Consider the following 25046-nt stretch of genomic DNA (forward strand, 5'->3'; position numbering starts at 1 on the left):
AATGTTCTCAATCATCATACTACCCACTGTTGCAGAAAGAACCACGACCTCACTAGCCGAGTGGGGGGCATGAGCTCATACAGGGGCAAGCAGATGACAGATTGGATCAGGAAAAAGTGGTAGATTGTAGACTGGACAGAGGCAATGTGAGGTGGTGAGAAGCTTAAACCAGGCCTGATGCAAGCTTCAGACCATATTCTCTAATGATGTGCTCCCGCATCTGTGACATAAGCTCCCACCAGCCATCAAATATTGCTTGTTGTTCAGACCTTAAGAAATAAACTCTGGTACAGGAAAACAGAAGGACTCTCCTCCACAAGGTCCTGCTAACCTGAATAGGCCAGGGCACTGCCATTGGAGGAGAGTTACCAGTCCCAGCTACCCATGATCCTAGACAGAATAACTCAAAGTACTGATCCTTGTGATCAGGATGGTCACCTACGGGCTCCAATCAATCACATGAGCATCAAGTGATGAAAGACCCTTGGGATGTACTTCATAGGGTGGGAGCTAAAGGTATACCCCCCCGAATATCTAGGTCATCAATCTATGCCAAGGACAAGTTAGACTATCTATAGTTCAGGTAAGTCTCTTTACCTGAAGGATCTAGAAGTGCTGCTAAATTCTGAAATTACCCTGAAAAGGTTCAGCCCTGGACCTGGCCTCTGAGTGTTTGACCTTTTGGTGATGTTCTGACCTATTCTTGGAGTTGTCTATAAAAACAGTTGTCCTGTATTAGATTACATTAAGTCCTTAGTAAATAATACGGTTTACCGTTAGTACAATAGACTTGTGTTAGTGCAGTCGAGGTGCTTAGTAAATGGTGAGGCTCACTATGATCACAGCGGTGTTGTGTTTGTGTACATGAAGTCTTTAATAAACAGAGAAACTCACTATGATGACTGAAGTCCTCTGTTAGTGTGGATGAAATAATTAATTATTAGTGAGGCTCGCTATGAGCACAACGTTGTTGTGTTTGTGTACGTGACATAAACAGTGAGACTCACTATGATGACAGTGGTCCTGAATTTGTGTGGATGAGATTATTAGTAATTAGTGAGGCTCACCATAAGCACAGTGGACCTGCATTAGTGTGCTTCAGGTCCCTAACAAATAATGAGGCTTGCTATAAACACAGTGGCCTTTTTTGATGCGCACAAGGTCCTTAGGAAATAGAGAAGCACACTGTGAAGTCAGTGGTCCTTTGTTAGTGCACATTTGGCCTTAGTAAATAGTAAGGTTCTCTATGAGCACAGTGTTAGTATGCATGATGTCCTTAGCAAATAATGATGTTCACTATGAGTGAAGTGGTTCTGTGTTAGTGAGCATGAGGTCCATAGTAAATAGTAAGGCACATTGTAAGCACAGCTGTCCTGTGTTGGTGAACGTGAGGTATTAGTAAATTGTGAGGCTTGCCATGAATAGTGCATTTCAGGTCTGTACAAAACCATTTGTGCCAATGCAAATATTTCATAATCTAACCCTACATACGTCTTTTCATTTTTCTTTTGTAGGTGCTTATTCCATTCTAAATATGACTATGGTATTTCCCCATCTCAGCATATAGGCTAAATATTTTTTTTGGACTAGACTTCATTATCCAAATCTGTTTTCATCATAAGCAAATTAATATTACTGTAACTGTATTTTTTATGTCCTGTCCTCTTTCATCTGCACTAGCAGTTAATATAAACTCTACAGATACATAAAGTACTCTTTTTTTATCTGTTTAGATAAATGCATTTGTATGTAAACCCCTGTATTCCTTAAAAAATTAAAATAATAAAGCAGTACTATTTTCACACACACACACGCACGCACACAGAAAGACCCACACACACACACACACACACATGCATGCATACACACATATACAAGCTCTTTTCAACTTCCACACAGCTTCCTGTAGGTAAGCAGACAGAGGAAAAGCCTGATTCATGGTAACATTCTAAACTGTCTCATTGTGTTCCAGCCAGCGCTAATACAAGACTGCAGCCTGTGAAGACTGTGAGAGGATTCAATTTTGGAAACTATACTTATTTTACAGCAGGAACTCATTTGGTGCAGTATGCTTAAAAAGAATATCAAAAGCTGTGCAGATGCCTTCAAAAATCACAAATGGATGGAAAAGGAAGAACATTTCTAATTACAAAATCTGGACTACTTCTTTGAATGCCAATAAAATTATGTGTGTTGATATACACAGATGTTTTAATTTCTCAGAGCAGTCATTTCTGCTAATTTCTTCACTGCATTCTGAATTCGAGGTAAGGTTTTAAGTTCGTAAGAGCAGAATGGATGATTTATTTTTTTTTTTTTGTTATTGTAAATGCAACTCTGAGACAATGTCAGCTACCATTACATTAAATGCTGTTTTAAGGGAAAAACATCCTGTTAATGTGTATTGTATTCTGCTTTAGTCTGAAACTGCTTATGCGTGACATGGGTCTCCAGTCTGAGAGAACTTTGAATGGATTACAGTGAAAGTGAAAAAGTGAAATGAAAGAAACTGGTCACTAACAGCAGCATAAAATCCATGTGCATTTCAACACTAAAATGGCATGCATTATTCTAAATTAAGTAATATGTACTCTGAATACAAAGGAGCATATTATTCAAAGAGAGAATTTTAAAGGATACATCCCATTGTTGTTTTTGGATATTCATTGGCTTTTTTACGTATAGCAAGAAAAACTGTCTTTATGGAATACATATGACTTTTCATATTTTTCCTATTTTGATAAAGAGAAATGTCTGTGTACTTAAAAACAACATTGAAAAGTATGGCTTGCATCTCTCTCACACGGTTGCAGTTTATATTATTACTGTGGTACTTTCTCTGCCAGACTGTAACTATTGCTGGGGCCACATTTACAAACATAAAGATGAAATATCAAGTTTTTGAAGAGGTTGCAGAAGGAACACCAATTGGAAAACTGCTTGATGATGTCAGGTTGGAGGGAGAGGTACAGAAAAGGCACTTCCGTATGATGCAACCTGTTTCTGCAGTACCCATTCAGGTCAGGACAGAGGATGGCCAGATTTCTTCTGTTGGCCGTTTGGACAGAGAAACCCTTTGCAGGAAGGTTGAACCCTGTATTCTTTCATTTACAGTCATGGCTGAAAGTTCAGATGCAATGGACCTAATCCAAGTTGAGATCCAGGTTTTAGATGTTAATGACCATGAGCCCCAGTTTCCTAATTTGGGACTGGAAATAGAGATTTCTGAGAGTGCATCTTTAGGTACCAAGATACCACTTGACCAAGCCTCAGACTCAGATATAGGCTCTAATGCTCTTCAGATGTACAATCTCTCTACTACTCAGCACTTTAATTTAAACACAATTCGCAGAGCTGATGGCAGTATAATAACAGAACTGGTAGTTATTAAAGAGCTAGATAGAGAAATGCAGTCTTCATTTGATCTATTATTGATAGCCCTAGATGGAGGAAGTCCCCCCAAATCAGGTACTTGTCAAATAAAAATACATTTACTGGACTCTAATGATAACAGCCCTGTATTTGAAAAAAATTATTTAACTATAGAAATCTGGGAAAACTCCTTGCCTGGGACTACTTTAATAAAACTTAATGCCACAGACCCAGACCAAGGGCTAAATGGAGAGATTGAATACTCATTTGGGAAACATGTCTCACAAGAGATACTTAGTACTTTCAGCATAGACCCAAAAACTGGGCAAATAACTCTTATAGGGTCACTAGATTATGAGGAAAGGCAGTCATATGAAATAGATATACAGGCCAGGGATCTAGGACCAAACCCTATTCCAGCTCATGTTAAGCTCCATATAAAAGTGTGGGACAAAAATGATAACAGACCTAAGATATACATTACATGGGCCTCCCAAAAGTCTGATACAGTCTCAGTGTCAGAGGCTGTTCCTAAGGATGGATTTGTGGCTCTTGTGACAGCAACTGATTCAGACTCAGGCAGCAATGGACAGGTTAATTGTTTTCTTAGACATGGGCATGGCCATTTCAGGTTAAAGAAAACATACGATAATTATGTTTTAGTAGTAAACAGCACCCTTGATAGAGAGAAATTGTCAGAGTACAATATAACAGTGGTTGCAAAAGATCAGGGCTCTCCACAATTAATATCAGAGAAACATCTGACTATCCAGATTGTTGATGAGAATGACAATCCACCTGTTTTTGAGAAAAATCATTATCTGGTCACTGTTTTTGAAAATTATTTATACCACTCACCTCTCCTCATAGTGAAAGCTCATGATGCAGATGAGGGTATGAATGCAAAGGTTACTTATTCAGTTCAGCATTCCATTGTTTCAGAAACTCTAGTTACATCACTTGTTAGGATAGATCCTGTCACTGGTGACATCTATGTTGTAAGAGAATTAGATTATGAACAGATTAAAAGCTTCAACATTATTGTTAAGGCTCAAGATGGTGGTAGTCCCATGATGATGTCAGAGACATTAGTTACTATAGATATTATTGATAAAAATGATAACTACCCAGTGATAACACATCCAGTGCTTAAGAATAATATAGCACTTATTAATATTCCCATTGACAAAAGCACTGGCCAAATGGTAATAGCAGTGGAGGAGTTCAACAGCCATTTACAACCCAAACACCTGGCTAGGCATATGTCAGGTACATTAGCTATGGCTCATAACTTAGAAAGCAGATCATCAAGCAGTTCGCAGTTTGCAATTTCAAAAATCCAGGAAGGAAAGAGTGTACCTAAAGTTTACCCAGTGATAACAGTCAGAGCAGAAGATGCTGATTCACCACCAAATGCTAATATCTCTTATCATATTCTAAATGTGGATGATGCACACCTATTTTCACTTAATGAGAAGACAGGTCAGCTTTATCTTAACAGCAGTAATTGCAGTGGACTTATTGGAAGCCAGTGGGATTTGGAACTCTTGGTACTAGATGGTGGTAGACCACCTCTGTCTACAAAAGCATTCTTGACATTTACCTTTAGTAATCACCAAGATCAACTGAAAAATTCAACTAATGAGCCAAGTAAGGTGAGCCTTCCTATAATCATGTTGATAATAGGTGGTGTGGTACTGGGCCTCTTTTTGTTAATTATAGCACTGATGATGTCTGTATGCAGAACCGAAAAGAAGGATAACAGAGCATACAACTGTAGAGAAGCAGAGTCTGCTTATAAACACCATCCTAGGAGGCCTCAAAGACAGATTCAGAAAACAGACATCCTTTTAATTCCCCCTGGGAGAAGCAGAGGAGAAAAGCAACGTGACAATCTGAAATGTCAGCCTCAGCAAAGTTCTACCATGGATTCAGCTGCAGGAAGTCCCACTGGTTCCAAAGATGACTTAATACAAGCCTCGTTTAACATGTCCCCAACTCTTTATCGGACGTTAAGAAACCAAAGGAACCATGAGTTTCCAGATGAAAATAAAGAACTTTCTCAGGCTCAATTTATTCTTTCTCCAACTCTTTCCAGAACTCTACAGAGAAATCGAGGGCTCACAAAGGACAGTTATGAAACATTCCAATGTAATTCTCAACCTCACACTAAGATTTTAAAGAACCCTGGCACCCCCGAGATCAAATCAAAAGATGAGCAGGCAGATAGCTCTTCTTCTATTGAGCCTACTCCATCTCCTCCAGTATATGCAACCATGAGAAGGCAGAAAATTCCAGAACAAAGGAGTGGTGATATAAAGGACCCTAGAAAAGAGATCCTGAGAAGCTTGTTTAGGTTGTCTATGGCTGCCCTGGCAGAACGTGAGTCTGTAGAACTTACAACAGAATCACCTCATATACAGGTAATAATTTTATTTTACATACTTTGCACCACTGGTTATTATGCATTTAATGATTTCACAAGCCAGTAGAAGACTTATCACTTTTATGTAGGAAGCAAGACATCAACATTACATTATGTTAGAAAAATGTACACCTCAGTGTCCCATAAGATACAAATGCAGGGTATTATATGTACCTTAGTCCTTAGCAGTGATTGTTCACTAAGGCTAGAATAAGAAGTTTTGTACTGCTTTCACAAGTATAATCTAAATTTGTTAAAACAGAAAGTACTTTAAATGTATAAAATTAGACTTTTCAGTGTTTACCAATGGCAATAAAAACAGACTTTAATGGATAAAAATGAATAAAAGTGCATAACGCAGATTTCTAACACAAAATGGTGTTACCGCACATTACATATTAAATGCACAATTTACCTGACAATGGAAGAGTGTTCAAAGCTCTGAAACTGATCAGCCTATTAGTGAGGGCTGCGGGTGTGTTGTCCAGGAGCAGCAAGGAGGCTGCGGGTGTGTTGTCCAGGAGCAGCAAGGAGGCTGTGGGTGTGTTGTCCAGGAGCAGCAAGGAAGAGATTTCAGCATAACAGGTGTACTCATTGCTAAACAGTACTGCACCTGTTTTTTACTCATTTATCTTCTTTCCACTTTTCCCTGCTTATAAAATATTATAGTTCTTCTTAATTCATTTTTTTATTTTGTTTCAATCTGCTGTATTGAATGTTTGCCACACGATGTGCATATCACAGGGATTCAAAATTTTGATCCATTGTACTGACAAAATACTCCTTTCCTGACTTATAGCATTGACACAGACAGACATGTATGTTTACACACAAACATATACACAGGTGAGAGTGTGTGTGTGTGTGTGTGTGTGTGTGTGTGTGTGTGTGTGTGTGTGTGTGTGTGTGTGTGTGTGTGTGTGTGTGAGAGAGAGTATGTGCATATCACAGGGATTCAAAATTCTGATCAATTGTCCTGGCAGATTATTCCTCTCCTGACTTACCGCATTGATAAAGACAGACAGTCATGTATGTTTACACACAAGCATATTCACGTGTGAGTGTGTGTGCACACGAGAGCATGTGTGTGAGTATGTGCATATCACAGGGATTCAAAATTCTGATCCATTGTACTGGCAGAATATTCCTCTCCTGACTTACAGCATTAACACAGACAGAAGGACATATATTTTTACAGGGATCTATGTCAGATTTTTGAAGTTCTGAAAATTCGAAATTCATATGGCCGAGACCATATGATCAAAGTTTTGGAACTTCGAACATAAAAAAAATAAATAAAAATTCTGTTTTTAATGTTTTCGCAGAGGGCAAGCCCCCCGTGCCCCCACACCCATGCTAATTAAATATACCAACTCCGACATCACACTACATTGTGGAAAAGGGTAAATTTCCTGTTCCTGTACCTTGATCTCCATTCAAAATATTTGAAGTTTCAAAACTTTGATCATATGGTCCCAACCATATGACTTTCGAAGTTTTGAACCTTTGATAATCTGACAGGGACCCACATATGAGAATGTGTGCCCACATATGTGTGTGTACACGCGCGCCTGTGTGTGTGTGTGTGTGTGTGTGTGTGTGTGTGTGTGTGTGTGTGTGTGTGTGTGTGTGTGTGTGTGTGTGTGTGTGTGAGTGTGTGTGTGTGTGTGTGTGTGTGTGTGTGTATGTATATGTATATGTATATGTGTTCAATCTTCCTAGCATGCAATCACCATACTTGAAGAAACAGAGAGAGTGTGTGTGTGTGTGTGTGTGTGTGTGTGTGTGTGTGTGTGTGTGTGTGTGTGTGTGTGTGTGTCATACCTCTTAACCCCTTAGAACAAAAATCTGGACAAAGCCATAAATAATGAGGGCACAAAGGCCCAAAAACAGTGACACTTTTTAAATATTGCTCTTACAAGCTTAGAAAGTTGATAGAAAAACAGGTTTTACATTAGCAAGAATTTTCTGAAGGGTATGAAGTCTGAAACATAATTGTCTGTCATTATTTTCTGACTTCAACCCTCAATGATTTACCAACAATTTGCCAGAAAACCACAATTTTATGAGAAACAGACCCAAAAATATGAGGCAAAAATCTGTACAGCTGAGAGGTATATTTGTGTGTGTGTGTGTGTGTGTGTGTGTGTGTGTGTGTGTGTGTGTGTGTGTGTGTGTGTGTGTGTGTGTGAGTGTAAGCGAGAGGGAGAGAGAGAGAGAGAGAGCGAGAAATGTTCTAATGAAAAGATTCCATGTTAAACTGGAACTCCAGTAATAAAACTAAGCAAATGCTGTAATGTATAAGTAATTATATATAGACATGTGTTCTAAAAAAATAAAAAACACCAAAGTCATCACTATTTCTGACTTTCCCAGAGTGGCAGCTTGTCCTGGTAAATATAATTGTTTAACTGATTTTTTTTTTTTTTTTTGCATAGCATCTTGCACACAATGTACTGCATTTTATGTGGGTAGGACAGAGAGAAAGTTGTATCTTTGAATCTATGAACATTCCTACCTTCCCTTACATTCTCTTCACTTGTCCCATGCCATTATGATGGATTTTGTAGATTCCATGACCACTGCACATTCTGCTACAATCTTCTCTGTGAAGAAGTACTTTGGGTGATCATGGAATACTTAGTCCCTACAGTCTGAAGCATGTGCCCCCTCCTCCCATTTCTGTCCTTTATGTTCAGTGTGACCCCTTCACAACTCTCCCTTCTATGATCTTATGGAACAATATCATGGCTCCCTTAGATCATATTCCTTTCTGGCGTCCCTACATGTGATTAATGGCCAGTTAATTTGGTTCTAACTTCCTGAATACAACTGGTTGAGTTAATTTTTGATCATAGGGCACATCCTTGACAGGTCAGCAGTCTGGGATTTCTGTTTGCACAAGACCGCTATACACTCTTTTTGGAGTTTCATCCTTTCCTACTGTTGAGTCCATGGAGTTAGCATAAATTGGGGAGAGAGATAAAGAGAGAGGGGATTATTCCCGTTGAGGAGTACAGGTGCTTGCCCCCCTCCCCGCAAAAACATTCACTTCAATCCATGTAGGTGTTTTTTAGGTATACTGTGTATGCAATCAGTTGTCATTAAGTATTTATTTATTTATTTATTTATTTATTTATTTATTTATTTTGAGGATGTGAGTCTCAATCCCATGGATTTTTCTAGTGACTTTCCACTAGATTCTTTCCAGTAGCTTTATAATCTTTTCCTTGTTAAGCCTCTGGATATGTACATAGTATTCAAATTGTAGTCTAAGCAGAGACTTACAGAGTGGTAACACTGACTCTTTGCTTCTGAATTCTACCCCTCTGAGGATGTTTCCCAGAATTCTGGTTGTTGCGGCTACTGTCCTGTTACTCTGCCCCCCTTTGCTGCCCATTTGTCACTTTTTGTTGTTGTAGCCCAGTTCATTTAGTACTTGTTATTTTATTGCACTGAACCTCAGCTGCAAACTTTTTGGTTACTAGGCCAGCTTTTCCAAATCCTTTACTAGACACCCCCCCCCCATTCTACACTGTTCCATCTGTCTTCATGTCATCAGCAAAGAAGCTTCACCTGTCCTCTCTTCCCTCAGATATGTCTGGGCCAAACACATTGAAGAATCATATTCTATATCCTTTTGGCATTATCACTCTCTCTCTACCGCCCTTTGTGCCCTACCATGTAATTCCTTAGTCTCAGCCCTTCCCTCAACCCCACCATTGTTGCCATCAACCTTTTTATGTGACAACATGTACTGGTATTTTCCTATCAAGTTTGCCTTTAGTCCAGTAGTAAAACTGCATCTGATCTGATATTTGATTGACAGCTCCCTCTGGCCATGAACATATATTAGTTGCTGTACTGGAGATTGTAGCCCTCTATAAACATGGCAAACCTTCCCCTCACATTTCTCTATGTGATTTTTTCCCCTAAACTATCAATAAGCTAACAGGCCCTTAGTTTCCCAGATTTTTCTTGTTCCCTGTTTTTATAAGGGTACCCCATATGGTCCTTCCATCCCTCAGTTACTTGTAGATTAACCATGACCTGTTGTAAATCTCATTCACGAGTCTGGTTAGGTTTATAAGAACTCTGGGATGTAGCCAGCTGGTCACTGAGCTTTATATGCCCTAAGATTAGTCTGTTCCCTCTCTACCTTGTCCTTCTCTGTCCTGGTGACTACCCTTTGTTTTCTCCATTCTGCCTTGCTTTGGTCTAAGCATATCATTTTCCTCTTATTTTCTGTATGAAGACAAAAGCAAAGTATTCATTCATAACCACTGCTTTTTCCAGTCTTCTGCAGTTTCCCTACCATCTTTGCTCAGCCTGACCAGGTCTGTTCCTCCCTTTCCCCTTTCTGCTAAGTGGTTAAAAAAAGATATCAAGTCCCTTCTTTATTCCTTCTGCCAGCTCACTTTTAACTTTTGCTTTTGCTGCTCTCTATGCCCTTGTTGTCATTCTGCTAGTCTCCATGTACTGTGTTTTTTTCCTTCTCTGCTACCCCTCCTTCTACCTGTAAACCCTAGCTATTGCCCTCTCTAACAGCTAACTTTACATTCTTATATAACCACATCAGGTTTCATGTCTTATTGCCTCTCTTCATAACCCTGTTGACAGCGTTATGTGTTCCATTACTGACCTAGTCTCTTAACCCATTCTTGGCCATCTCTCTTAGTACAGTGTAATTCACACTCCTAAAATCCCATGTCATTGTTTTTATTTTTGTACTGTTACCCTTCTGCCACCTCAAAACCACAGAGTAAATAATCATAACAGGACCACAAACTGGACATCCATGACAGTCTCTTCATGGGTTATGTCCAAAATTTTATAGTTTCTGGTAAAGTACTGCACCAGATGCTGAATCCCCAGCTGTCCAAAACCTTACTCACTTCCAGCAGCCTCACTACCTTGTAGATCAGAATTTTCCAGTCTTCTTCCAGGGTCTCTTCATCTGTCTTAACTGACAGGCACTTATCTTAGGTCCTAATCTTGCCCACTCCATTTAGCCATTTCTTAATTTGGTGTCCTTCTTTCTCCCTGACCTCACATCAGATGTCCTTCCTTACACACATTACTACTCTACCTCCATTTTCCTCCTGTGTCATACCTGAACAGCCGAGAGCCATCCATTTGTATGTCCCACCTCCTCTTGTCACCTTTGCTTCAGTGAGATATCTGCAATGTCCATCCGTCCTCCCTGCATCACTGCTTGCAGCTCCCCATCTTCCTGCCCAGACTTCTTGTATTGCAGTGTAATATAATATGCAGTTATGGTCCAAGACACCATTGTTTGGTCTTCTGCTATGTTCTGAGTCTCTTTTTACCTTCTCTGTACTACATGAATGCCTCCCTATCTTCTCTGCATCTGTGACACATCCCTACTGCTCTCCATTTTGGACTGAAATGGAGTCTGTCCCTGGCATAGAACAGATATGTCTGCTAGATCTCTCCATCTTCCTACCAGTCCTAATTTTTTCTCCTTTGTCAACCTCTGCAGCCAGATATTATGCTGTCTAATCCTCTCTTTATTCAACATCATGGATGCTGGTACTGATAACACATCTGAAAATGCTACCATCAACCCCTTCTCCTTGTATCGTTTTGCCACTTCCCTGGCCTTGCTTGCTGCTACCTGAGATGTGGCATCCAGTGTGCAATTCATTGTTTACCTGCACCGAGGGAGGGAGCTGACTACTGAGGCAAAACCTGACTGATCAAATTATAGTCCCCACCATGAGGGTAAACAATGAGTTACCCATGAGTACGTCTTGATATATTGCTTTTACACAATTTTTATTATTTAAAGAAGAACTGTCTCCCCTTCATAAAATAATGTCATTATATGTAGAAACGTCATTTCTTTTCTGTCTCTTCTTACTGATACAAATCTCCACAGATGACTTAGTGATATAATATGCATGTGTATTACATTTCTATATGAGGGAGGGGACTCTTTCATGGCATATTGGTTTACTGTGCTTGCAGCTACTTTTTCCTTTAAATATTTTGTTAATGTATTTTTATTTATCTGTACTAACCTGGAAGACAAGGATTTGGGCACAAAATGATGCTGGATAATAAAATGTATCAGCATTAGCATTCTTGCATATTTTGTTGGTTTTATCTTCTTCTAGTATCAGTGTTGAGATGCTCATTCAGAACGACTTTGTTTTGTATCCATATTATGTTAGATGAAGCAAACCTCAAGGATAAATAAGAAATGTGCCTCTCATGCGATCATCCATGCATGTGAGAGATGCCTGCACAATATACCTCTTGAATGCAGTTGTTGTTACTTTCTTTTTTATATATTTTATATTGCTTTCTATACATATTAGGCAAGATTCCAAAAGGATTAGGACAATGATGTGAGGGCTGTTCTCTGAGATGACATCACTGCCCCAGTGCACATACAGCCACCTTTCCCTGTGAACAAGCAGAAAGGAGAGGGCTCAGTAAGACAGTTATGTTCTCTCTCTACATGATGACTTGCCCAAAACTTCAAGAACTGCCAATGACCAATGATTTGATCTCATAACATTCTGTGCAAATAGATCATATTATCCGTTCAAGGTTAAAATGAGAAGCAGTGAAGTTTATCTTAAAGGACATGAGTGGGCTCAATGACTAAGTCAATGGAGAGGAATATGTGGGACAGTCCACATGTTAGTATAATATTGCAAAAATAGAAGTATGAGGAACTTGTTGCTGTTTAAGATATGAAAGGTCCAGCAACAGTGCTCATTTTAATATGGAAGGATGCTTAACAGTGGGCAATCATGTAGAACTGTGGAATGGGGTCTCTGAAGCTTGGTATATGACGGGTGGGGTGGACGGCAGTCAGCCCAGTTTAGCAAATAGACAGCAAACGTATACTGATATCTATAAATGAAGGGTTCATGTTTTAAGGAAACATAGACGCAGAAAAACCTAAGCATTAAAAAATAGTCTTCGATTTTTACAGTAGAATATATGCTGAGAATTGATATATATTCCATAGTGCAGCATGTCCACTGTATACAACTGCACCCCACCAATGTTAGTCAGTAACTTAACATGAATTGTGTAATGGAACTGCCCTCACTTCTCCCACCATTTGACATAGTAGGGAGTACAGAGGCTGGCATCCAGGCTGGCTGCATAAAGAACATATGGCTTTTAAGGTGTGCTCCACCAACAGCCTTAGGTTCATGGCAGCAATCACTTTGTTCTTTGTGGAAATATGGATAGGACATGCTCATGAATGTTTATGTCCTTCCTCATTTGCATACTTCACATAAGAAACCTTCTGTCAGGATTGCTTGTTTCTGAGACAATCTTAACCTTGTGGCAGTGTCTTGCCCCAAATGTGAATTGTTTTGTAAGCCAGTGCATTTTTGTTTAATGTATAGATAGCATGGGTATATTTTAATTGAAGACTTATAGACAGGAGGTTATTTAGTTTTGTTTGTGGGCATCTGAAAAAAGGGTCATATTTTTTAAATAAAAAAAACTTATTACTTTAGTTATACTGTTTAGTGACACTGAGAAAATGGTGGATAGAATTTGCTTGGTTTCTGGTAGCCACATCGATCGGCAGTTACATTTGTAAATATAAAATAGGTATTAATATAAAGATAGTAACCATTAAAGAATGCACTGCACCTCGAAAGTAAGGTAAATAGGTATGCCAAAACAAATCAAAAAAAAAAAAGAGAGAGAGAGAGAGAGAGAGAGAGAGATAGGAAAATGAAATGGTGTATATAAAGGACAGTATAGGTGTGAGTAAGTGCGTGTGTGTGCCTTCTGTGGAAGGTTGGGCGCCGGGCTGGCAACTCGACACTGTAAAACTCCACTGCCAAGCATGAGCGGACAGGTGATCCACTGTGGCGACCCCTAACCAGGAAAAGACAAAAGAAGAAGATTGCAAAAGAATTGGGATATCTTTGTAGAAGGCCTCCACCAACCCGTAATGTTATACCAAACCTAAATCCCAGTTCTTCCCTTATATGATATCATACTGGAATGGAGTATTCCTAAGAATTCTCAACACTACATAAATGCTGCAAATCTATTGAATATCCTCTATGCCAAGATAAAGCAATGAGAGCCTGAAACATACTTTGTAAATAAATGTCATTACCTATTCCTGGTGTAATCCAAACACTGCTGAGACTCCCTCCCACCCCTACCCCCAAGGTACCTAGCAGTTGGACATCATCACAGTGACACCTACATGTTAGCCAGAAAATTACATGCAAGGCACTGCTGGCATTCTGTGGGGCTGTATCTATAAAGAGCAGTTCATTTTTTTTTAGATTTGAGTCATCCCCTATGTATGCATAGGATTGATAGAAAAACACTATAGCTGCATGTGTAGTGTCCATTGTTAGCCCCAATAGGGTCCTCACTGGCCACAGTAAATCTCCACCTTTATTCTGGTGCTGGTACTGCAACCATATGAGTTATCTACCATGTAATGCCTATATTATCACTGTCAAAATACAGGCTGAGAACTACCTATTCCTTATTGATCTATTGACCATAATGGGCAGCTCCAATACGTTGAAGGTTTACATTGGTGGTCACTGCTAAATTTAAAGTGTTGTGGTGCAGTGGACCCACATAATATCCTAAAATCTAGAGTAGACTCCAACACTTCCTCGTTTACCTGCATAGCATAAGGAGTCCTGAAAGTTTCTTTTTGGAAAAGGGCAACAAGTAACTGCTTGGGGTGTCATGCTGCCTCAAGTGTAAATCTGAAATCTCATCCAAACAGTCCATTTGATGACTGTGTATATAATATAAAAATATGTGCATGAGTGAAAAGGGTATATAAATAATTCTGAAAAGATACTGTCACTAATCAATTTATTTATATAAACTTCTAAAGACTATAGAAATGTTCCATATCACAGACTGCAACACTAGTGTCTTATATAAACACATTATTATTATTATGATGTAGCCTTTGATTATAATTATGATTTTATGCTGTGTTGTTTTAGTATTTGGTTCTTGTTTACTCATACGTTTTATACACTTGATCTTGTGTAAGTATGCTGGACTGTACTGTTGCTAGTTTGTAGTTTATTTTGTTTATTTGATTTTTTTTTTTAGAAAGCAGAAGTTCGTTTTTAATGAAGAACAGCGATTGTTTGTGGCTCTTTTTGAAGGAAATCCTTCCCACCCAAGCTGTATAAAATGCTTCTCTTGCTTATTTGCTCAAAATTGCCTTGCTTGTGTATGCGTGTGTCTGTCTGTCTGTCTGTCTGTCTGCGCATGTGTGAACATCTCTGCAACCATGAAAAGCCAGTTGACATACAAAAATACAAAAATGCAAACAGTCTGACTGACATAGCTTCTGCTGTAATACAAGTATTTAAACCTGGCAAACATAAATAGTTGGTTGTGAAGGTTGTGTTTCTTGTGAAGCTCATTTAAGAAAGGAAAAAAGCAAACACTTTATTTTGTGGGAAAAATGTTATGTCACTATTGTCTGAGTACCACAGATGTCAAAAATGATTATTATTATAAGTAACTGGTATCTAGGGGAGGAGGAATACCCCCATTAAAACTCTAATTTCAGATAAAAATTTTTACATACTCTTCCAGTCACAGTTTTATGTATTCATGGCAGAATATTCACTATTTTTTGGAATGCTCAGAATCTGTAATAATTGGACATATGCTGCTAAAGATGAAGAATGCAGAATTTGAGGTTTAATGGAAATCACTGGTGACGCTTTTACTGGTAGGGCTTTACTGAACTACTGTAACACGAAAGACACGTATATTGAATAATTAAATCAGTTCATCTCAAATGCCATAATTTTCATCATCACTTCGCAGTGGCCAAAAATTCTATGTCTGCACCCCACCATAAAATGTAACTAAACCCCATGTTTCATACAGAGAAACGTTGCATGCAGCCTCACTGTGTTTCTCTTTCATTACTTTTTCTAGGAAAGAGCAAACCAGTTACTCTGGCCTTACATGTCTTACTCTGAGGCACACAGTATGTAAATAGAGGCAGAGGGAATGAAACTCATCACTACAGGATGAACTTGCCTTCTATAGTCTGAGCTAGTCATCTGACAAATATCACATTCATACTACTTTAGTGAAATGCATGGCCCCTGTGGTGTACTATTCCATGCATTCTCTGTACGACTGGTAACATTTTATATTCTGCACTATGTATTATCATCTTTTTGATAAAATATGTATACGCATATCTATCATATAAATATGTATATATTTTTTCACATTACATACATATATATATATATATCTTCTTCTTCTTCTTCTTTCGGCTTTTCCCGGTTAGGGGTCACCACAGCAGATCACCTGTCCGCTTATGATAATAATAATAATAATAAGCCTAGCACTTGTTCTCAAAACTTCTCTACTAAGTAAGCACTACATCCACCTACCACCCCTGTGAATATCCACTTCCCTTAAAGGCACAGCACTCCCTTATACTGTTCTAGCATGTCGAGTGGTAGATTACTGGCGTCCTCTCCAGTTCAGCTGGTTAATCTGGGTATCTTGAGACAATGCTACAATTGTCTCATGTACACAGACAACCCTCTCCTCCTCCCAACAAACACAAATACATGTCAGAGATGCAACTATATAGCCAAACTGGAGGCTGAACTCTCTCAACTCAGGGCTGGCATGACCAGACAGGAGGAGATGGCAACCATACACACAACAATCCCAGTCCCACATAGACCTACCACAACTGCAAACCAAACACATAAAAACACAAAGACATACTTGGAGGCTCTAATAAAAACTTACCAAAACAACAGAGGCTCCCAAAGCAGACATCCAAAATCCACCACCTCAAAACAAAACACATGCAACACATACTTCAATAAATCAGTGTGTCAATCAATCACAGCCCTTAAGGCCAAACACCATGCCTGATACACTAGTAATAGGTGACTCTATAGTCAGACACACTGATGTCCCGCTTACCAAGCTGAACAAGGAGAGGGTGACTGTGAGCTGCCTATCGGGAGCTAGGATCCGCCACATAACACACGCACTCAGGTCACTCCAAAGCAAGTACAAATATGACTCCGTCATTGTCCATGCTGGCGTGAATGACCTGAGACGTACCTCCCTGGACTACATGAAAAGAGACATAGAGGAGCTCTCTGATTATGTAGCCCAGGCTGGTATGACCCTGACCCTGAGCAGCATCTTGCCCTCACCAAGAATGATGCCACAATACAAAGACAAGATGATCAGCTTTAATAATTGGCTCAAGTACTGGTGTCATTCTAAGGGGATCCAATGTCTGTCTGCCTGGGATGACATGTTGGACAAGCCACGCTGCTTCGCAAGGGACAGCTTGCAGCTGTCACCACTGGGCTTCCGGATATTGGCAAAGGCTCTTGCCACCCCCATAGTGCCTTTTTAGGCAAGGCTCAAAAGACAAACCCACCTCCTTAGAAAACAAACATGGAAAAAAACTAAGGGTAATGCTGCTCAACGCCAGAAGTCTAAATCTCAAGATGCAGGCACTCGATGCACTCCTCAGTATGGAGAACATTGACGTCTGTGCAGTAACTGAAACCTGGTTCAAGGCTCCTGAGAGCACCCCAGCGCTACCAGGCTATACCTCGTACCATGCTTTTCGGCCCCAAAACCCAGGCCGAACCACAAAGGGAGGGGGAGTGTCCATATTCATCAAGGACACCCACACCTCCAGGTTAGTAGCAACACATGAAGCATCAGAGACCATACAGGTGTAACTAACCATAGGCAAAACTGCTATACAACTGGTAGCATGTTACAGACCACCCTCCCAATCTCAGGAACCCCACTCAGCCTTCCTGAAGACATTGGAGGATATGAATGTATCACAAAATACCATCATACTGGGAGACTTCAACTACCCAAACATAGATTGGGTACATTATTCTAGCCCTAACACCCTAGCCCAAAGGTTCCTGGAATTCATAAATTCAAATGCACTGGAACAACTAGTCACCTCTCCCACTAGGGGAGATAATATACTTGACCTGATCATCACAAACATGGGGACAAAATGCTCCACACCGGAGGTATACCCCTCACTAGTGAGATCTAACCACAAACTAATCACCCTGGATATACATATCCCACCTCCACCCCCAGCACAAAAGACCACAGTGAAAAACTTCTCAAAAGCAGACTTCACTCTTCTTAAGACTGAGATGGTATCCTTTAAGCCCACTGGGCCAGTGGATACCACATCCCACAACGCCAAATCCTTCACAAATGCTTTCTATGCACATCTCCAAGAATGCATGGATCATGCAATCCCAAATAAATCCAAGTCCCTCTCCACCAAAGGCAAGCATCCTGTCTGGTGGACCTCAGCCATTAACAAATTGTATAACAAAAGAAGGAAGCTACTGCACAACAGAGCAAAATCCCATAAAGGGAAGACATCTCTGATCAACACTAGCAGAAAACTACGTTCTCTCATAAAAACATCCAAGGCCAACTTTGAGAGAAAAATCGCTAAGGACACTAAAGATAACCACAAAGTCTTCATTAAGCTATGTTAGAAACCTGGGCGGAAACCCTCAGATATGCTCAGAGTTAGTTCACAACAACAAAAAATACACTGAACCCACAGATATTGCCAACATTCTGGCTGACAGGTTCAGTGCAAATTTCTCCCCTCCCTCACCCCCAAAAGAAGAAATACTTATCCCAGCAGAATGTAATCTCCCTGTCATCTCTGATGTCCAAGTGAGAACCACCCTCAACAAAGCTAAAAACACAGCATCAATGGGACCTGACGGTATCCCGGGTTGCGTGCTACATGAACTCCAAGAGGAGCTAAACCCGCACATAAAAATGCTATTTAACCTTAGCCTTACTACAGGATATGTACCTGAACACTGGCGTACAGCAACAGTGGTCCCACTCCACAAAGGGGGTACCTCTACAGACCCTGGGAACTACCGCCCCATAAGCTTAACCAGCCTCGTCTGCAAAGCTATGGAAAGAATCATTATGGAACTCATAAACAGAGACATAGGGGACCTACAGACACTTGACCCCACCCAGTTCAGCTTTGTAAAGGGCAGATCCTGCCTTTGAACCTGGTTGACTTTTTTGAAACAGTCACTAGAGCCATTGATGAGGGCAAAGCAGTCCATACAGCCTACCTGGACTTGGCTAAGGCCTTCAACACAATACCCCACTCAGGCATCATAGATAAGCTCAACAGCTTAAATGTAAACCCTTATGTCACTAGATGGGTTGCAAACTGGCTAAAGGACAGAACCCATAAAGTTAAAATCGCTGGAGCAATGTTAGACTCAAAGCCAGTCACAAGTGGTGTCCCACAGGGATCTGTCCTGGGACCCCTCTTGTTCGGCATTTATTTCTCAGATGTTAAAGCAAACATGGGAGGGTTGTGGTTGACAAAGTTCGCAGATGACTGCAAACTAGGCGCCATAGTCGATACACCAGCGGACACATACATCCTACAAAAAGGCCTCACAGAAACGGACAACTGGTGCCGGAGTCATGGCCTTAAACTAAATGCCAAAAAATGTATAGTCATCCCCTTTGGGAAAAACAAAGTACCCACAAATTATCACATAGACAGCAACCCACTGAGTACGGAAAAAGTAATCAGAGACCTAGGGACCCAAGACGACAGCGACCTCTCATTTGACACCCACATTGCCAAAGTGGTTAGAAAAACATTCTACCTTGCACACCTTATCATGAAGGGATTCACATCCAGATCCAAGGATGTCATTGTACCACTATACTCCTCCCTCATCAGACCCATGATTGAGTACAATGCCCCATTTGGTATGTACCTCACCCGGCATTTGCAACAGCTGGAGAGACCACAAAAGTACCTCACCAAGAGGATCAAGGGTCTCCAACATACGTCTTATTCTGCCAGACTAAAGAAACTCCAGCTCTATTCAGTAGCATACCGCCTGCTCAGAGGTGATCTCTGCCTGATGTACAAGGCCATGTCCAATCAGGAACTGATGGACATGCTCCACCTCAAAAAATCCAAATCCATCAGGTCCACGAGAGCTAAAGACTTAAACCTCGGCACAAGTATGAATAGGACATGCTGGAGGGATAGATTCATAACTCAGAGGCTTCCCATGCTCTGGAACAAGATCCCAGTTCATGTTAGGCAGAGCCCCTCACTGACTCTCTTCAAGAGAAATCTTGATGAGTGGATGGGAGATCGTAAGTTTACACCAGGGGTCACATCTGTGTCACTACTAGACAGGGGCACAGTAAACTAATTCTATTATATAAGGGGACCTTCATTGTGTCACTACTAGACAGAGGCACAGTATTCTAAATCTATTCTGTGCATTTTTGTACCATTTCATGGGGTTGCGAAAGCCACATCACTATGGCTAGGCTTACAAATGCCCCAGGGCAGATAGCCTAGTACTAAACTATGAAACTATGAAACTATGATTGGCAGTGAAGTTTTACAGTGTTGAGTTGCCAGCCCAGCACCCAACCTTCCACAGAAGGCACACACATGCATGCACTCACACCAAGGGCCAATTTAGAGTGTCCAATCCACCAACAGCATGTGACATGTCTATATATATATACACATATGGGTCTACTTTGTTTCATTGAATCTCATTTCACTGAATTTCATTTCACCCTGACCACATCACTGAAAACACAAATTACTGAAAATTAATTTCACTGAATTACTGGACCCTACCCAGTTCGGCTTTGTTAAGGGCAGATAATGCCTCCTAAACCTGGTGGACTTCTTTGAGACAGTTACCAAGACTGTAGATGAGGGAAAGGTGGTACACACAGCCTACCAAGACCTTGCAAAGGCCTTTGACACTATTCTCCATTCTGGTATTATAGACAAGCTCACCAGCCTGAACATAAACCCCCCCCCCAACTATATATACTAACTCCAGGATCACACTACACAAGATGGGCTGCCAACTGGCTCATGGACAGAACCCACATGGAAAGAGTTGCGGGAGCTAGGTCTGACTCTAAACCGGTTACAAGTGGTGTTCCCCAGGGCTCAGTCCTAGGACCCCTCCTGTTCGACATATACTTCTCAGAGGTACAGACAAGCACAGGAGGACTATGGCTGACAAAGTTTGCAGATGACTGCAAACTAGGGGCTATAATTGACTCTCCGGCTGACACAGACATCCTCCAAAAGGGTCTCACTGAGACGGACACCTGGTGTCAAACTCATGGCCTCAAGCTAAATGCCAAAAAGTGCATAGTCATCCCCTTTGGAAAAAACAAAGTACCCACAAGCTACCACATAGGTGGTAGTCCCCTAAATACAGAAGAAGTAATAAGTGATCTGGGGACCCAAGTTGATAGTAAACTCTCCTTTGATAATCACATTGCCAAAGTGGTTAGAAAATCCTTCTACATGGCACAACTTATCACAAAAGGGTTCACATCCAGATCAAAAGAGGTCATTGTGCCCCTCTACTCATCACTCATCAGACCCATCATAGAGTACAACGCCCCATTTGGGATGTATCTTACAAGACACCTGCAACAGCTGGAAAGACCACAGAAGTACCTCACCAAGAGGATCACTGGCCTCAAACAGATGCCCTATGCAGCTCAGTTGAAGAAACTCCAGCTGTACTCGGTTGCATACCGCCTACTCAGAGGTGATTTCTGCCTGACATACAAGGCCATGTCCAACCCAGAACTGATCGACATGCTCCACCTAAAGAAAAGCTTATCCCCTCGAGCCACACGCTCTAGGGATCTAAACCTCACCACAACAATAAATAGGATGTGCTGGAGGGATAGATTCCTGTCACAGAGACTTCCCATGCTTTGGAACAAGATTCCAATCTACATTAGGCAGAGTTCCTCACTAACACTCTTCAAGAGAAACCTTTACGAGTGGATGTGAAACAGAAAGTTTACCCCGGGGATCACTTCAGTGGCTCTGCTGGACAGAGGCACAGGGAACTAATCTAAGGGGGTAGCGAAAGCCAACACATTCTGGCTAGGTTTATAAATACTGTAGTACGATCCTGGAGTTAGTATATATAGTCGGGGGTGTGAGGGGAACTGCCCCCCACATTGGAGATGTGGGAGTGTAGCCCCCCACCTTGTTTGTTTTATATTGTATTTTACCAAAAACTTCAAAACAATACATTTTAAACGATAGACATGCATAGCTACAACACAAATGACTAACTCTCTCCAGAAGACAATATGTACTCAAAGTAAGTGGGGGGCGATGCCCACTACACCCCCCCAACTATATATACTAACTCCAGGATCAGACTACAGTGGGGAAAATGGCATGTACCTTTTACTTGCTTTACAGTACTCTACACAGTGCCATATATACTAACTACAGTTCAGTGAAATGAGATTCCGTAAAATGAGTTTTCAGCGAAGTGGTCGGAATAAAATGAAATTCAGTGAAATGAGATTCAACAAAACAAAGTAGACCCATATATATATATATATATATATATATATATATATATATATATATATATATATAGAGAGAGAGAGATACACTTCAAAATATTCTGCACTATGCATTATCATCTTTTTGATAAAATATGTATATGCATATCTATCATATAAATATGTATATATTTTTTCACATTACATACATATATATATATATATATATATATATATATATATATATATATATATATATATCTTCTTCTTCTTCTTTTGGCTTTTCCCGGATAGGGGTCATGACAGCAGATCACCTGCCCGCTTATGATCAGCAGTGAAGTTTTACAGTGTTGAGTTGCCAGCCCAGCACCCAACCTTCCACAGAAGGCACACACATGCATGCACTCACACCAAGGGCCAATTTAGAGTGTCCAATCCACCAACAGCATGTCTATATATATACATATATATACACATATGGGTCTACTTTGTTTCATTGAATCTCATTTCACTGAATTTCATTTCACCCTGACCACATCGCTGAAAACACAAATTACTGAAAATTAATTTCACTGAATTACTGGACCCTACCCAGTTCGGCTTTGTTAAGGGCAGATCATGCCTCCTAAACCTGGTGGACTTCTTTGAGACAGTTACCAAGGCTATAGATGAGGGAAAGGTGGTACACACAGCCTACCTAGACCTTGCAAAGGCCTTTGACACCATTCTCCATTCTGGTATTATAGACAAGCTCACCAGCCTGAACATAAACCTCCCCAACTATATATACTAACTCCAGGATCACACTACACAAGATGGGTTGCCAACTGGCTCACAGGCAGAACCCACATGGAAAGAGTTGCGGGAGCTAGGTCTGACTCTAAACCGGTTACAAGTGGCGTTCCCCAGGGCTCAGTCCTAGGACCCCTCCTGTTCGGCATATACTTCTCAAAGGTACAGACAAGCACAGGTGGACTATGGCTGACAAAGTTTGCAGACGACTGCAAACTAGGGGCTATAATTGACTCTCCGGCTGACACAGACATTCTCCAAAAGGGTCTCACTGAGACGGACACCTGGTGTCAAACTCATGGCCTCAAGCTAAATGCCAAAAAGTGCATAGTTATCCCCTTTGGAAAAAACAAAGTACCCACAAACTACCACATAAATGGTAGTCCCCTAAATACAGAAGATGTAATAAGGGATCTGGGGACCCAAGTTGATAGTAAACTCTCCTTTGATAATCACATTGCCAAAGTGGTTAGAAAATCCTTCTACGTGGCACAACTTATCACAAAAGGGTTCACATCCAGATCAAAAGAGGTCATTGTGCCCCTCTACTCATCTCTCATCAGACCCATCATAGAGTACACCGCCCCATTTGGGATGTATCTTACAAGACACCTGCAACAGCTGGAAAGACCACAGAAGTGCCTCACCAAGAGGATCACTGGCCTCAAACAGATGCCCTATGCAGCTCGGTTGAAGAAACTCCAGCTGTACTCGGTTGCATACCGCCTACTCAGAGGAGATCTCTGCCTGACATACAAGGCCATGTCCAACCCAGAACTGATCGACATGCTCCACCTAAAGAAAAGCTTATCCCCTCGAGCCACACGCTCTAGGGATCTAAACCTCACCACAACAATAAATAGGATGTGCTGGAGGGATAGATTCCTGTCACAGAGACTTACCATGCTTTGGAACAGGATTTCAATCTACATTAGGCAGAGCTCCTCACTAACACTCTTCAAGAGAAACCTTTACGAGTGGATGGGAAACAGAAAGTTTATCCCGGGGATCACTTCAGTGGCTCTGCTGGACAGAGACACAGGGAACTAATCTAAGGGCGTAGCGAAAGCCAACACATTCTGGCTAGGTTTATAAATACTGTAGTACAATCCTGGAGTTAGTATATATAGTCAGGGGGTGTGAGGGGAACTGCTCCCCACATTGGGGATGTGGGGGTGTAGCCCCCCCACCTTGTTTGTTTTATATTTTATTTTACCAAAAACTTCAAAACAATACATTTTAAATGATAGACATGCATAGTTACAAAACAAATGACTAACTCTCTCCAGAAGACAATATGTACTCAAAGTAAGTGGGGGGCAATGCCCACTACACCCCCCAACTATATATACTAACTCCAGGATCAGACTACAGTGGGGAAAATGGCACGTACCTTTTACTTGCTTTACAGTACTCTACACAGTGCCGTATATACTAACTACAGTTCAGTGAAATGAGATTCCGTAAAATGAGTTTTCAGCGAAGTGGTCGGGATAAAATGAAATTCAGTGAAATGAGATTCAACAAAACAAAGTAGACTCATATATATATATATATATATATATATATATATATATATATATATATATATATATATATATTTATATATAGAGAGAGAGATACACTTCAAAATACTGAACTACAAAATCAGTGAACAGCAAAAGATCGCTCTCAAAAGAATGAATCTCAGAATAATAAAAATTGTATGTTTTGTGCATGGGGTAACCACCTTCCACCTCCCACACCCTCTGGTAATTATATATACTTACTCCAAGATCACACAACAGGAGGGAAAGGGCAAATTCCCCCTCTCCACTGTTCCACAACCTCCGCAAAGTAATGCTAGTGGAAGCAATAACATGACTACCCAATCACTTCTGCCAACCTTAAAAACATTCATTATGAACGTTTGACTATATGCAATGTTTTCGTATATACATACATAAAGAGAGAGAAAAAAAGAGAGATTATTAGATTAACATAATTTATATCAGTTGTTGATTTAATGACACCAAATGATTGAAATTGCTTT

At 40.6% G+C, this 25046-nt stretch overlaps 1 protein-coding gene across 2 annotated transcripts in view; it reads left to right on the plus strand.

The window, feature by feature from the left end:
- Positions 1-2178: 2178 nt before the first annotated feature.
- PCDH12 (protocadherin 12) overlaps positions 2179-25046 on the plus strand; it is a 134445-nt gene continuing 111577 nt past the window's right edge. Inside the window, exons 1-2 of one of the 2 annotated variants that reach the window (XM_044069540.1) lie at positions 2179-2267; positions 2421-5795. In XM_044069540.1, coding sequence (XP_043925475.1) covers positions 2751-5795 — 3045 coding nt within the window. In that variant the 5' untranslated portion in view covers positions 2179-2267; positions 2421-2750. The other variant, XM_044069539.1, reaches the window with a different exon arrangement.

Source organism: Protopterus annectens, chromosome 4.part0 (assembly GCF_019279795.1).
Source record: "Protopterus annectens isolate FY-2018-M chromosome 4.part0, PAN1.0, whole genome shotgun sequence".
Classification (NCBI taxonomy): domain Eukaryota; kingdom Metazoa; phylum Chordata; order Ceratodontiformes; family Protopteridae; genus Protopterus; species Protopterus annectens.